Raw genomic sequence first — 15856 nt, 5'->3', positions numbered from 1 at the left:
GTTGAGTGAATGTATCTGGGACCATCAGTTCATATCAGTTAAAATGCAATGAGTTTATTTAGGGGAGAAATCAGGCATATTTGGGTGGCCTGGACATGCTGGCCACACTGCCATTTGTTTTTTTCTTATGAAATGTTTGATGTTAATCATCAAACAGATTTAGGGGCTAAATCTGTTTGATGATTAAATCCCAGGAATCTCAGGTTTTTCTAAGCCAGAGAAGCCTGCTTTGCATTCTAATGTTGAAACTCCTTTAGAAAATGTGTATAATGGACTGAGGCAGTTATTACCTTGTCAGTGAATTAAGAAAACTTAAGAGATGACAAAAACATTTCCCCATGATTACAGCTGAGATCTGCCAGCTGATGGATCAGAAACAGGTTTAAGAAGGAGGTAATTAGGAACACGGAGTAGGATGCTGAGAACTTTTTTGCAGGCATCCCAGGGGCCTCTGTGGTTACTGGAATGTGCCTCTCCTCCAGGAACTGCCTCTCCCACCTAACCTGTTCCTAGGGCCCCAAACCTTGCTTTTCCTGGTGCATCAGAACAGATACCGATTTTGGAGTTGGTAAGACTAAAGTTGGAATCCAGGCTCTGCCACTTACTGGCTGTGTGACCTTGGGCAAGTTACTCCACCTCTCTGAGTCAGGATTTCTCTGTGAAGTGGGATTAATGGAAGCTCTGCCTCAGGGTGGTGGTGCAGATTACAGATAAAATGGAGAACTGCATAGTATGAGGTCCAGGAATGATGATGCTCTCCTTCCCCACCTCAACTGGGGATAGCTGGATTAGGCCTCAAACGCTGTGGTCAACCCTTCTGCCTTTCTTCTATCACACCTCACATCCCAGATCAGTGCATCTTGTCAGCTCCACTTTCAGAATTGGATTGCTGTCCACCCTCGGCTGTGACTGCCAGTCCAGGGTTGCTCACTGGTGTTCTGGCTTTCTCTCTTACCCCCTTCTCCTCCCCTCCTACCTGCCCCACCACCAGGTTCATCCACCACTCAGCAGCCAGAGGAGGGCCAGAGGGTGGTCAGGTCAGGCCACTCCTCTGCTCAAAACTCTCCTATGGCTCCCTCTCCAGGCAAAAGCCAAAATTCTCACCACAACCAGTGGCAGATATATAGCAAGACTGGCAAAGCTTCAGTGTCCGGGCCTCTCACTAGCACAAGCCCCTTCCAAGGCCCTGAATTGGTTTATCTATCTTGAGGATGCCCCACTGGACTGCATAAGCTTCAGGTACTCCCAAACCAGGGTTCATCCCTCACAGTGGCTTACAAGGCCCTAAGCAATTGGGACCCTGTGCTTCTCTGACCTCATCTGTCACCCCTTACCCCCTTGCTCACTGACCCCAGCCACACTTGCCTCTTGACCATTCCTCAACCTTACTGGGCACGCTCGCATCCCAGGGACTTCAGACATGCTGTTTCCTCTGCCTGGAAAGTGCTTCCCCTCAATATCTGCAAGGCCCACTGCCTCACCTCCTTAGGGGCTTTATTCAAATATCTCCTCCTCGGTGAAGCCTTTGCTGAACACCATATTACATTTGTACCCCACCCCACCTCATTCCCTTTTCTCCTTCGCTGCCTTATTTTTCTCTGATCACTAATTATGACCCAGCAGGCTGAGCCTTGTACTTGTCTTTCCCACCCACGACCTCCCCTACTGGATTGCAAGCTCCATGAAAGCCGGAATTTTGGTCTAACTGGTTCTTGCTGTACTCCCAGAGTTAGAAACATGTTTGGCACATAGTAGGTGCTCACTGTTGAATGAATGGATGAATAAATGTAACAAAAGCTTCTTATACCTGCCAGTGCTGCAGAGCCATATGCAGGACCCAGGAGGCCCATGGTTCCTTCCCAGACGCCTGGAGCCCTCTCTAGGGGTGAGGATCAGTTGTGCAAAGCATCACATGCCTCAAAGGCGCTGATTTTGTCACTGGGTCCTGCAGCTGGGAACTTGGGAATCCATTTGCCTTCCTCTCCCTGGGCCTTGGTAGGGCTTTATGTGGAAGGGTTAGAGGGGGCGCCCTCAGAAGACCCTTCTCCCCCAACCTTGTTGGGACATACCCAGGTTCCAGCTAAACCTGGGAGACATTTGCTGGGTGTTTAGGGGCCTGTGAGATAAACCAACCGGATTCTTCCCATCCAAGGACCTTGAGTGCCCAGGCCTGGCCCTTTGGAACCCCAGTATCCATGATCACATCTACTCACTTACCTCAGGCATCTCCCAGCCCAAAATGCCAGCTGCCTGAGATTCCACCATTTTTGCTCCCTTCCTTGAGAATAAGCATTAATTTCCCTGGGATTCTCTTTAAAATGTCCTCACTGAATGGACCTGTCTATACATACACATGTGCATATGTGCATGAGCACACACATGCGCATGCACGTACACACACACACACACACACACACACACACACACACACACACACACACAGCTTTCTCTTGTCTGACCTAGCCCAGAGGCCAAGGACACCTATCTTGTAAAGCAGCTTCAAGCCAGGACATTCTCTGGATGATTGACATTTTCTGTTTCTTCACCAGCCATAGGCCTTGCAGTTCCCAGAATGCCAACCTCACAGCAACAATCAAGTTTCTCCTCCCCAGACGAGGCTGGTTTCTCTGTATTCTTCCTGCTTCCCCCGCCCTTAGCAGGATGGGGAGAGATGTCCAGAAGGGTTTCTGTCCTGGCATTTCTGGAGGGGACTGTGTGGTCCTGGGCTGGAAACCAGGAGAGCTAGGTCCTGTTGGTCACCCCTTCTCTCTGTGGGCCTTTGGGCAAATTACTCCATCTCTCTGGTCTACCAGAGGAAAATTGGAAACCTTCCCACTCTGCCTTCTCTGAAAGCTGAGGGATCAGAGAACACAAGCAGAGGGCTTTCCAAAGTTGAGAGCTTGGTACTCTGTGTCTGGAGAGCTTTGAAGGGGCAGGGGTAGGCAGGAAGGGAGGCATTATTAAGAAGCCACAGGAGGTGGGGTTCTGTGTCAGGTTCTATCAGGAGGCCCTCCATCTGGGCCTGCTGGTCTCTCCTGGAGAATGTTCCCCAGGAGGTACATTTCAGCTAGAGAAAGAGAAACTTGCTGAGATCTGGGCTGGAGTGGTAAGGAGCTTCTTGTCAGTGGAGGTATGTTAGCATCTACTGGTCAGGTGTTGGATATCTTAGGGATAGAGCATAGTGAAGATGGGTAGGATTTAGCCAAGAGACTCCCCAAGCTTCTAACCACCCCCCCCCACCGCTTTGAGGGGAGCCAATGTCCCAATGGCCAGATCCTGGCTAAAGACAGTAACAACCCTGGCCCTGTGGTATCTTCTTGTCTTTGGCCCAAAAACCCTCTTCGCCACATTATTTCTCTTCTAGATCAAGCTGTTCCATGAGCAGATGGACAGAACCAGGACACCTAAATGGTGCAGAGGGTTGCAGGATGACCATCTTCCTCCTCCCACAGGGCCAAGTGATTCTGAGCTTTCTCCCTACTCAAATCTCAGAGAGCTTGTCAGAGGCAGGGTCCCTTACAGAGGAGGTCCACTGAGGATGGTCCGTCAAATGAGACTGTAAGTCAGATGAGAGTCTGACTGCCTGGATGCTTGATTGTTGTTTAATGCCTCTTAGCCTGTTTCCTCATCTGTAAAAGGGTAATGCTAATAACAGTGCCTTCCCCATAAGGCTGTGGTGAGCAGAAAATAACATGATACCTGTAAAGCACTTAGCACGGCGCCCAGCACCCCATAATTGCTTGATGTCAGCTATTCGTGTTCATTCATTCATTCATTCACACACAATCTGCATTCCTCCCTGAGCTAGGCGCTGTAGGGTACACACAGACCCTGCCCTTGAGTTGGTCACAGGCTGTCTGGGGAAACAGGACAGTGTGATTGCTGCTGTGATGGGCATGCGCAGTGGGCTGTGTGTGTGGAGGAGAGATCTGATTGAACTGGGGTCAGAAAGGGTCACCCTTCTTCCAGGAAAGAAGGGTGTGTCTAATGGGAATTTTAAACAATGAGGCAGTATCCAGTGTGAAGAGAGAGTGGAGAGAAGGAAAGGCACTCAGGGCAGAGGAACAGCATGAGCAGAGGCTCAGAGGCCTACACAGCCTGGCGTGCACTGTGGTGGTGGTGGGGGTAGGGGGGTTGGTGGTGGTGGGTAGGGGGATTGGTGGTGGTGGGGAGGGGGGTGGCAGGGGGTGGGAGGGAGGTCTGCATTCTGGGCTGGAGTGTGGAGATGAGGCATACTGAAGGGCATGCCTCAGTGTTTCATCATCTATAGACTGGGGACAACCACAGTACTGAAGTCACAGGGCCATTATGAAGAATCAGTTCTCAGAGACAGTGTATAGCACATGGAGAGAAGTGACTGTCGGCCATTATAATCGCTTGCAGATGTGTGTGGCAAGAAGAATCTTCTGATGTCATGCACTTTAGGGGTGACACTGGTGCTGGGGAGGCCCGTCCATGGGACTGTGGACTCCAGTACCCCCAGCCCTTCTCTCAGGAATCCCACTGCAGCCAGAGGACATGACCTCAAGCTCCAGGTACTTCATCTCAACAACCTGTCCCTACTTGGTCTCTGAGCCACCAAGGTCAAGGTGGCGGCTGCTGCTCTCCTGGGCCGAGGGGGAGGTTAGCAAGTGGAAGGAAAGCTGGCCCCAGGGGAGCAGGGAGGGCAGAGGAAGAAGGCGGCTTCCATGCCAACCTCTTCCCGGGTGGCTCAGTGTCTGGGCCAGTACTGACTTAGGGCCAAGGGCATTCAGCAAAGCCATTTCTCTCCCATCTCATCTTTCTTCCCTTCCTCCAATCTCTCCCTATTCCTCTATTTTTGATTCCTTTTCATGTCCGCATTTCATTTTACTGAAGTCACTCATGGGGGTTAGGCACCCACAAGAGAGTTGTTACTACTGCTGACTCTCCTCCTGAGAGTCCCCACCCTTTCTCATCAGATTAAAGCAGGGACCCAAGTGCAAATGCCTGCAGGGCTTGGCAGGTGACATTAACAAACTAAGCAGGTGGCTGTGGACAGCGGCAGGATTAAAGGCGAGGTCTGCTTCAACTCTGGCTGGCTGTTGCCCTGTGGTGGATGGGCTCAGGGTTACCAGAACTCCTGATTTTTCAAGAGCAGCTGGACTGCTGGACCTTTGTGTGGGTAAAAGAATGCTGAAAGGGATTATCCTGCTGCCTGAGAATGGTGATTGAGGACAAGGGAGTGTCCGATGAGATGCCACTTGCTGGGACCAGACCTCCACACCCTTCCCCCTGCCCAGGACTTAATAAATCACTTAAGAAGGGGACTGATGCCTGCCTCCCAGCTGCAGGGCTGAGCTGCAGGGCCTGCGGACCACTCGAGTGTTACCCATCCAAGCACCCTTTATTCATTCTTTCAACAAAGATTTGAGCACTCTGTGCTAGGTTTTGGAGATACAGCACTGAACAGATGAAAAATGTAAGGAGGGTATTCTTGAGAGGGCTTGAAATGTATCTTCTGGAGCTCAGAAGAGTTTGTGAACATGGAGATGAGGTCTATTTCTGACCAGAGAATTCCTGAAGTGGGAAGCCCCTCGTGGGAACAGCCCATGCTGACTTGAAGGGATGGTGGTATTGGGGATCAGGGAGGAGGAGGGACAGTCCTATCTCCCCTCCCAGTGTCCCAAAGCCCTTCTAGGTAGGGGAAGGACCCCAGTGTTCCTGGGGCTCCAAGCACTGATGCAAGGAGGTGAGAGGAGGCTGAGCTGTGGGTGACACAAGTGACTGCAGCCCAGTACAATATGTCAAAGAGATGGGCTGTGAGCCTCTTAGATTGGACAGAGATCCCCACTCCTCTCTGAGGGTCCAGGACAAAGCACTCACCACCACTCCCAAATTATGCATGTAGTCTACTGAAAACCCCAGCATCAAACCAAACCAAACCAAACCCAAAAACCTAGTATGAATTAGAGTAAGACCACCTGTAGCTGGGCATAGTGGCTTGTGCCTGTAATCTCAGCTACTCCAGAGGCTGAGGTGGAAGGATCACATAAGGCCAGGAGTTCAAGACCAGCCTGGACAACATAGCAAGACTCCATCTTGAGGATCACTTGAGGCCAGGAGTTTGAGGCTGCAGTGAGCTTTGACCATGCCACTGCACTCTAGCCTGGGCAACAGAGACTCTGTTTCCTAAAAAAGCAAATAAACAGAAACCAAAATCTCCTCTCACCATCCTCATCATCACGGCCAGTGAAGAGACTTTACTTTTCTCCCTTCCTCCCCCTCACCCACCACATTGGAGGAGCAAGAGCTCAGAAGAAGCCAGAGACCACCTCTTGGAAGTTTGGGAGGTGGAAAGTTTAAGCTGGGCTGGACTGAGTTTGAAAATCAAAGTGCCCAGTTAGTTATTGGCTGGGCCCAAGATGTTGAGATAAGAAAGGAGTATTTGACAGAGGTCAGCTGAATAAAAAGAAAACACTTCATGTTTGTACACTGCAATGAACCAGTTACTTATTACACACATTAAGTCACCCTATTTTTAAACAATAGTGTTCTCTCTGTGCCAAGCCCTCATCTATGTCTTTACATGGACTAGATCATTTAAAGCTCACAACAATCCTATAGAGGGGTCCTATCACTACCTCCATTTTACATATGAGGATGCTTTGGCACAGCCACGTTAAGTGACTTGCCGAAGGTCACACCACTGGTAAAGAACAGAGTCAAAACTCAAATTTAATAGCTGCCATCATGCATCTTATCAAATTTAATAACATGCACTCCAGTCAGAGCACATTTGTGGGCGAACCTGGGCTATCAGCTGTCACTTTGATGCCCAAGGTTTACATGTAAATTGGGAAGCTCTGTGGGGGAGAGGAGGGTGGGTTGGGGGAGCACTGAACTCAGTCCAGCCCATGGCCCACTTAGTCATGGACTCTCACAGATAGGCAGGATCTTGGGGAGGTGGGTCCATCCTTATCTACATTTTACAGATGGGTAAAGCCAAACTTGTCCAAGGCCACCATGGCCAAGGGCCCTTGGGCCATCCCTGTCTTCATATGCTTCTCACTCAAATTTCTGTCCTGGGAACCAAGAAACCTAGAGGATGGAATTGCTCCCATGCTTCCTTCTGGAGAGGGAGAGGGCAGGGCTCTGTATTGGGTGGCAAGACACCTAAGTCCAGGCCCCTTCCTCTCAGGATGCCTGTCTGTCCCCAAGAGTGGGCCATCCTGGGTGAGGAAGCAGCAGGCACTGACCTGACCTGGCTCCAAAGGCCTCCTCCAGCAGCTTTAGGGAGGCTGGGCGCTGACCAGGGTGCTGAACCTGTATGGCACCTTCCTCTTAACATTCAGCCTAGCTGCGGGAACTGGGAGGGGGAAAGAAGGGGTCCCTCATATTTTTGTCACCAGGGACCTCCATGACTGATTTGGACAGTGCTTACTGGAAATGCCCTGGACTTGGAGTCAGGATTTGTGGTCTGTGTGGCCTTGGGAAAGTCAGTCAACAGCTGTGGACCAGCTTTTTCACCTGTCAGTAGGGAAGAGTAGCTGCCATCCTACTAAACTCAGAAAGCCGAGGTGAGCACATGGGGCCAGGTGACAGAGTCCAGCAGACAGCCCGAGCCCATTCCTGTGGCCCAGGGAAGCCTGTTAGGAGCTCCCCATCACATACGGGCTTCTTGAGCCTGTTTCTTCCTCTGTGGAATGGAGGTTGTGCGGGTGGTTTCAGATGCTCCTCCTAACCAGGTGCTCTGGGCACTGTGGCTGCAGGTGGAAGTACTCAGGAGCATGAGGCACGCTGTGCAAATAGGACTGACTGAGGAGCCTTAAGACCATCCTGGGGATTATGAAGCATCACTCCTTTCTCACGCAAGTCCTGACATGGTTTCCCAGCTTCTGGAATGGGTTTTGCCCAGGGACCCATGCACCTCACCTAGAGAGGATGTGAGGTCTGGGTACAGCAGTTCTACTGAAAAGAGCACTGACCTGGGTTCCAATCACGATTCTGCCACCCCAGGGGGTAGGTGCAGCATCTCAACTAATGCCACCAGCTGTGTTTACCTTGGGGTTGTCAGGGGTACTACATGCGATGAGGAGAAGCCTAGCACACTGTGTGCACCTGATAAATGCTTCTTTCCTGCACTGGGGGATATTCCAAGGTTCCTCTCTTGTCCTTGAGTCCCACCCTTATCTACCGATATGACTTCAGTAAAAATTGCAGCAAGCACCCACCGAGCCCCAACTCTCTGTTAATAAGACACATTATTTGGTTGGATCTTACAAGAATCCTGCAGGTAGAGGTGATGCTCATTTTGTGGATGAGGAAGGCCACACACTGACAAAGGGAGGGCTGTGAGTAACCACGCTTGACTGAGTCTGAGACTCCTGCTTGACCCTGAGCAAATTACTGGACCTTTCCAATCCTTCCTTTTCTGGTATAGGAAATGGGGATAACACCTCATTATGGTTATGATTTGAAGATATAATGTATGCTATAAAAGTGCTGCATTTTTAAAGATACATGAAACACATCTAAGTGACCCATGGGGGCAAAGGAATGGAGTGGATACTGGGGGTAAAATCAAAGAAAACTTCAGAGTCCTTGCATGCATTAATCATAATGTGCCAGTAACCAAGAGGACTGACTGGCTCAATTCTTTGTACTCAATATTCATGTAAAGAAAAAGACATAGTACACGTGAGCTTCTCACACTTTAAGTGTACACAAATCTCATGGAGAACTTGTTAAAATGCAGATTCTCATTCAATGTCTGAGGTGGGGCTTGAGATTCTGCATTTGTAACAGGTTCCCAGGTGATGCTGCTGTTGCTGGTGGTCTGAGTAATAAGGATGTAGGTCTTCCCCTCCCTTCTCAGATCTCAAACTTGCATGATCATATGAATCACAAAAGGAACTTGTAAAAAATGGATCTGAAGGCTGTTCCCTTGAGATCTAGATTAGGGCCCAGCATGTACTAATGTGTACTTAGAGCAAGCATCTCAGGAGATGGTTAGGCTCAGGCATGCAAGGCTGTGGTACCCATTTATATCATGGTCCATTGCGTAGACAACACAGAAGATTGGCTCACTAGACCTCTGTCCCAGTGCACCTTCCAGGAAAGGTGGGAAGAGGGAATAAAGACATTTCCCCAATATTCCATGCCAGTACCATTTGAGAGGCCATGTAGATTCCAACAACCAGATGCATTCAATTGAGCCTTGAACTTGGATGAGCTAGCTGAGTGGTGTCCAGATGGCGGTGTGAAGGACATCCACTTTTTGGTGCAGATACAGGCAGCTGCTGTGTGGCTCTGGAGTTCCTAATCCCCAGATTGTAGCAATGATCATGTGATCCTGCTGCTCTCTGGACCTTAACCTTTTTGGTTACAAAAGGTAAATTTCTGTTTACTGGAGCTGAACCCCAGCACTAATGCGTCAGCAGTATCCTCTCACTACCTTGTCCCTCTAAACCCACTGTGACTCTCACAACACTCACCTTAGGTGGCTCATCTGGAACGCAGCTGTTCAAATGGCCATCCAGTGTCCTCTATTGCACTGCACCATCAGCCTCATGTTCCTCTAAGCAGGGGCTGGGCTTTCCACTTTGCACCTCCCATGGGCACTGCCACTTGTGTGGTGTTGAAACCTCCTGTCATTGTTGCTGGGTCTGTCCTCAGTCAGCTAGGCCTTGCCACCCCTCACTGCCTACCATCCTATCTGCCACCCATGCCTTTTGACCCACCCTCCAGGACAGATTCAAGGCCAAGCACGGCTGCAGTGACTTGGTGCATGTGTCCTGGGGTTAATGCAGTGACGCATTAGTCCTGGGGTTCAGCTGCAGTAAACAGAAATTTACCTTTTGTAACCAAAAAGGTTAAGGTCCAGAGAGCAGCAGGATCACTCGATCATTGCTACAATCTGGGGATTGGGAACTCCAGAGCCACACAGCAGCTGCCTGTATCTGTGGCTTGTGGTGTCCCAAGGGCAATAAAGGGCTGGGGACTTGGATGTCTGTCCTTGAATATCTCCATTGGTGCAAAAAGTCAACAGTGGTTTATACACAGGCAAGTTTTATGACAGAAACAGCTGGGGATATACATGTGGGGAATCTTCCCTTGCCCTGGTGGTACCTTATTGGAAATGTACAGAAGTAGACAAATTTAGGTGACAAAGAATACTAACTGCTCCACAGATTCTAATATTCCTCCTATGAAGAGAGGCATGGATCATTAATAGAATGTTATTAACAACTGTAGAAAGGGAGGCCATAGGAGAAACTAGGTTCCAAAGAGTGAGGCTGCATGGAACTTGCTACCTATTTTCTAACTACATGTCAACAACTACTGACCATCCAGCACAGGAACACCATCTCCACTGTAAGCACAATACATTCTTGGAGTTTCAGTCTCAAGAGACTCATGACTTCACAATGGAGGTTGACAGACGCTTATGACTGAGGAGATGAATGCAGTAAGAAACACTGCTAACTCTAAGAATTGGGGAAGAGACAAGCCAAGGAAGAGGAGGTGTGACGTGGGGGCTGCTGGCACATCATAGAAATGGTCCGAAATGGTCTATGGCACTTCACCACCAAAAGACAATTTAGAACTAGATCTTTATTCTACTCATAGTTCACTGGATAAACAAAGAAATTTCAAAACAAACCAAAGTGATGATGTGAATCTCATTAGACCTGAAAAGGTCATGAGAACTTTCTCTAGAGATAGAAACTGCCCTGTATCACATCCAGCCTAGAACCATCCCCAAAAATCAAATCAACTCCTCTGCAGCTCACCAGCCATGTTCATCCCAAGGTGGTGATTATCAAAACCACAGACTGCTCCCCAAGGGGGACTGACTCTGGTCTCTGCTTTGCTTGGTGTAGGTCAAAATTCTTTTTTAAAAAATGGAAGAGAAGACCACAATGAGATGCTACTTCACACTAACTAGGATGGCCATAAGCATGAAAAATAACAAGTGTTGGTGAGGATGTGGGGAAACTGGAACCCTCATAAATTACCAGTGGAAATGTAAAATGGTACAGCTTCTGTGGAAAACAGTCTGGCAATTCCTCACAAAGCAGAATATAGAGCTACCATGTGAACCAGCAATTCCACTCCTTGGTATATACCCAAATGAACTGAAAACATCTGAAACTCAAACAACTGAAAACTCAAAAACTGGTATACAAATGTTCTTGGCTGCATTATTCATAATAGCCTTTTTGTAGAAACAACCCAACTGTCCATCAACTGATAAAAGGATAAGCAAAATGTGATATATCCATACCACGGATACATGCTACAGTGTGAATGAATCTTAAAAACATCACATGAAATGAAAGAAGCCAGACACAAAAGGCCGTAATACTGATTCCATTTATGAGAACTGTCCAGAAAAAAAAAAAAAATCTTTAGAGACAGATATTAGTGGCTGCCTGGGGCTGGGAGCAAGGGAATGGGGGGAGTCATGCCAATGGGTGTGTGGTTTCTTTTTGAGGTGGTGAAAATGTTCAGGAATTAGAAATGGTGGTGGATGTGCAACACTGTGAATATACTAAACCTACTGAATTGTATACTTTAAATGGGTATGTAATTATATCTCAATAAAGCTGTTATTTAAAAAAGGAGGAACAGGTCACTTAGTGCTGATGTTTATTGTTAAGGCTCCAATCTTTTGGGTTCTACAAAATATACACCTGAAACATTCCAACTTGCTGCTTGATGATTACTCATGACTGGAAAGAGGGAAGTGGCCCAGACCAAAATAAGCACCATCAGCTTGACCAGGAAGTTCCTAAAGGCTCTATTCACTTCCTCCCATAGAACACCTAAGACAATGACTGTGTTCTCAGTGTCCTTGATGCAAGGAAACTCACAAAAAAAATGGCCGATTCTGCAGGTGAATCACAATTTTGTTCTCAGAAAACAGAATTTTGTATACAACTATCTTTTCGGCCTTGGCTACTAGAAAATCTAAGTGGCAAATTTATTGTTTAAATTTTATCTTTTCCTCACATCAAGGTCCTAAAAGTTACCTACCTTCCCTGCTTCTGTCTGATGGTCTCTATCATCCTTTAAATACTTCCTTTTATAATAAAGGATGTCTTTACGAGCAAACTGCTCTAAGTCCTTTTGGTTGCAAGTATGGTCCAATTCCAAAACAAAGACTAACACTCCTCCCATTTGCCAGCTCTCAAAGAAGGTTATGAGTAATGATTGAATCTGCACCTCTGCCTGATCTCTGGGTCTTTCTCCAAAGCAGAGATGTTCTAAAGGTTTCAAGGTGGTTGGCTTCCCTGACTCTGGGGTCTTTTACTAAATCACTGCTTGCCATGGGGACTGACAGAAATACCCAGGGAGCCATGCATGCTAGCCTCCCCACCCAGGCCCAGCTTCCATCTGAGACTGAGCCTGGGCCTAGGCATCAGTTCAGTTTTCATCTACCTGTTCTCAGGGTAAGCAGATAGGCAATCTGAGGCTATAGAAAACAGCCCGGCAGATACTCAGAAGAGCTATGGTAGCTTGCTTACCTACAAGTAAATAATAGGTCCTAATTTAGGGGAAGGAATCCAGGTAGCTGAGAAATGAAAGGACCCACATATGGTTGAAATGCTAGCTGCAGAATGGAAGTGACTACCGCCTTGATCTCGTGCCTCTTAGCCTGGTGCTCTATCGTGCTCTTTCCACTCCAGAACAGGGCTCATCACTGCCCGCGTCTGTCAGGCCTCGGGCTGAAAAGGATCCGGAGAACACCAAAGGTCAAGTGGGCCAGGACACAAGGTACAGGGCTCCCTGTTCCTCCCGAAGTTCAACACCACACTCAGATGTAGCCCATGCTCCTGTGCTTTGTCTGGGCCCCATGGGGTCCAAAAACCACAGAGTTAGGCAAGAACCATACAAGGTTCAAGGGAAGTATGGCCTTGAACCGTCATTCTTTTCCTCTGCCCCAGTTTATAGGGGTTACCAAACAGAATGAGACATCAAAATGCTTTACAGCAGGAAAGCCACCTCCAATTTCATAGGCTTGGCATAAGGCCCTAAGAGGAGAAGGGACTTGCTTAGGGTCATTCACTAAGTTATTGGCAAAAATAAGATTAGCCTTCAGGTCTGCTCTGTTTTTTCCCTGGCTTTTTGACTACTGCTGCCCATGCATAGATGGACCTACAACACTGGCCCAGACAGGGATAGCTGGAGGATTTTGCCTCATCAGAATGATGCAGTCTTTCCACAATGTCCCTGCCCTTGTGAAAGTCATTCTTGTGGCCTATGGGATTTCCAGTCACTCATTTCCATTCATGCAGCCAGATGGGGACCCATCTTAGTGATGTCAGGAGCAATGGCAATTAATGAACGGAAGGTGCCTGAGAAGCAAGAATGGGCCCTGGGCAGGAAAAAGAGTCATTCAGCCCTACAGAAACTCAAACTCTAAAGTCTCATAAATGGAAGCAGCTATGCATTAATGTAAAAAGAAAAGTAGGAAACCGGCAACATGAAGTCTGTATTGACATTTGGTTCTTAATAATAACATCCGAAATGCGTTCTGTTCTTATAGCACTGCATCTGGTCGAGGATATATGTTGCTGGAGGTTGCCGGAGTCTCCCTTGGGAAGTGGAGAGGAGCTGGTGGTGAAAGGGGAGGAGCTGGTGGTGAAAGAGACACACTGATTTCTCTTTGGGAGCTATCTGCAGCTAGGTGGAGAGCTGCAGCAGGTGTCTTGGCTCTGATAAGGGGTGGGGAGGCTATCCCAGCCAGTCTGCAAACACATGAGCAGAATCCCTTGCCCCCAGACTACAAGAACATGGTTGCTGATGGGGACAGCGGTGGCAGCTCCAGGAGAGTGGAGGGAAGCCTGGGATGTTACATTCTTGAGGCCTTCACAGGTACATGTCATCGTAGCCCGGCGGGGGGAGATGGTCTGGGCTAGGTCTGGAATGGAAAGAGGGGCTGATGAGTTGGAGTGATGGAGACACCAGGGGAATATGGGCAGACATGACCCTGCACTGAGGGAGCCTGCCCTTCAAAATGATGTGGTGGTGTGAGGAATTTAAAAACATGCACTCAAGAGCCAGACAACCTGGGTTTGAATCCTGACTCCCCCACTTGGTATAAGTTACCTAATCTTTCAGGGCCTATTTTCTGCATCTATAAAGTGTAGATACCACTATCTACCCAAGACTGCTGAAGAAAGGATCCACTGAGTTTCTGACACATACTTAACTTTCAAGAATGGTTCGTTCCTCCTACTTTGAGTCCTCCCCAGAGTGGAGCTGGGGAAAGAGAGGCACTGAGGGATAGGGAGCTCCTAGAAGGCTCCAGGGAGAAATCAGGCAGGGCCCTGGAGGAGGCTCCACTCTCCTGGCAGCAACAGGTGAAGGCAGCGGCAGCTCTGTGCCTGGGGCTAGAAACCTTCATTGCTGCCACACTGAGCCAAGCTGCCATCAGGTCCTACTTCTCAGCATACCTGAGTGACTACATACCCGGGTGGGCTGGTCCCAATGGGTCCAAAGGGGTCAAAGCGAGCTCCTGGGGGCACAGCGCCTGGAGGAAGTCGGTTCGGGAGGCCTGAGGAAGGGTCAATAAGTGCTCTTGGGAAGCCAGATCTCAGGGGATCCACAATCATGCCACCTCTCCGATGTCTGAGGCAAGAAGAAAAGTTAGGTAAGCAGGTGTGGCAAGGACTGCCCCTGGAGAAAAGGCGAGGGAGGTGACAATGGACCAAGAAATGGCTGGGATGTCTACTCTGGATGGCCCAAGCAGACATGTGGATGGCTGCCTGAGAGCCAGCAGAAAGTGGGCAAGGGCAACAACACAAAGCCTATATGAACAGCATACCTCACAGCTGAGTACTTCTGGCTCTGCAGGGGTTGGTTCTTCTGCACAGTGCTTTTGGTTCTGTAGGGCTCCTCAAAATTGAGATCCCTGCCATATCATATACTCAAGAGGGCCAACTTGATCAAGACCAAGAGCCAGAACTTGCCAAGGTCAACTACAATGCACTCACAAGGTTCTGCAGGGTGCTACTTTAGGTTTAAGGACCAATAATAGCATTGAGGTACTTCGTGATGTTGGTTTTTTTTCTCTTTCCCTTAAGGGCCTCAGGGCAATTTCTGATTGCCTGTAGATTGCCTAAGTCTGGCTCCTGACAGCATCTGTCCCTTATGGAGTTCCACTGACCTGGCCTCATGTGCTTAAACTAGGATGAATGAGCTGACGGTTCCCCAAATTTTGAGGTCACTGCTTTAGCTGCACTGCAGATTTAAGTGATATCCCCACTGTCTACAAATGAGATGCTGAAGTTGGGGTCACTTTACAGCAGAGGTTAAAATCTAGTTGGAATCATTCAGAGAAGACAGTGGATAGCAGAGGCTGTAGTAACTTTGTTGGATGCCTAAGAACCATCCAGAGTCTAATGGGGCTCAGAGACTCTCTTTATCAAGTGGGGCAACCTCTGAATAGCCCTGAGCTGCCCTAAGGCCCACCATGTGCTCTTCACTATACATATGATAAACTAGGGTGGGCAGGGGGACTGGGAAATGGCAGAAGAGCTGCCTGCTAGGCTTGTTCACCTCCCTGCCAACACTCAGCGCTCTCTTGCACTGCTCTAGGTGTGGAGAGGCAGCGTATGTGGCAGTGCTTTCTTAGCCGCTCAGCAACAAATGCCTCCTCCACCCCAAAGGAAGAGACTGACCGAAAACTCTAAAATTAGAAGATGAGCTGGGACTGAAAAGCCACAAGAGCAAGTTGTGTTGCTGCCACCTCCCCAGCAGTACTCACCCAAAAGGGTCTAAGTCTTCTCCCCCGACAGCAAACGGGCCCAGGGGATCACACCTGAAACAAACAAGAGACAATTACTGCAAGTCCCAAAGCAGCCAGGCACCTGATACATGTGGGATC

General features: G+C 48.7%; 1 protein-coding gene across 1 annotated transcript in view; it reads right to left on the bottom strand.

The window, feature by feature from the left end:
• Window positions 1-11589: 11589 nt before the first annotated feature.
• The window catches only part of PSMF1 (proteasome inhibitor subunit 1), a 44339-nt gene continuing 40072 nt past the window's right edge, over window positions 11590-15856 (bottom strand). The window contains exons 5-7 of the mRNA XM_030826850.1: window positions 15737-15790; window positions 14440-14598; window positions 11590-13888 (exon numbers count right to left, since the gene is read on the bottom strand). Coding sequence (XP_030682710.1) covers window positions 13837-13888; window positions 14440-14598; window positions 15737-15790 — 265 coding nt within the window. The 3' untranslated portion in view covers window positions 11590-13836. The remainder of the gene's footprint in view (window positions 13889-14439; window positions 14599-15736; window positions 15791-15856) is intronic.

Source organism: Nomascus leucogenys, chromosome 13 (assembly GCF_006542625.1).
Source record: "Nomascus leucogenys isolate Asia chromosome 13, Asia_NLE_v1, whole genome shotgun sequence".
NCBI lineage: Eukaryota > Metazoa > Chordata > Mammalia > Primates > Hylobatidae > Nomascus > Nomascus leucogenys.
This window is presented reverse-complemented; position numbering and strand designations above follow the sequence as displayed.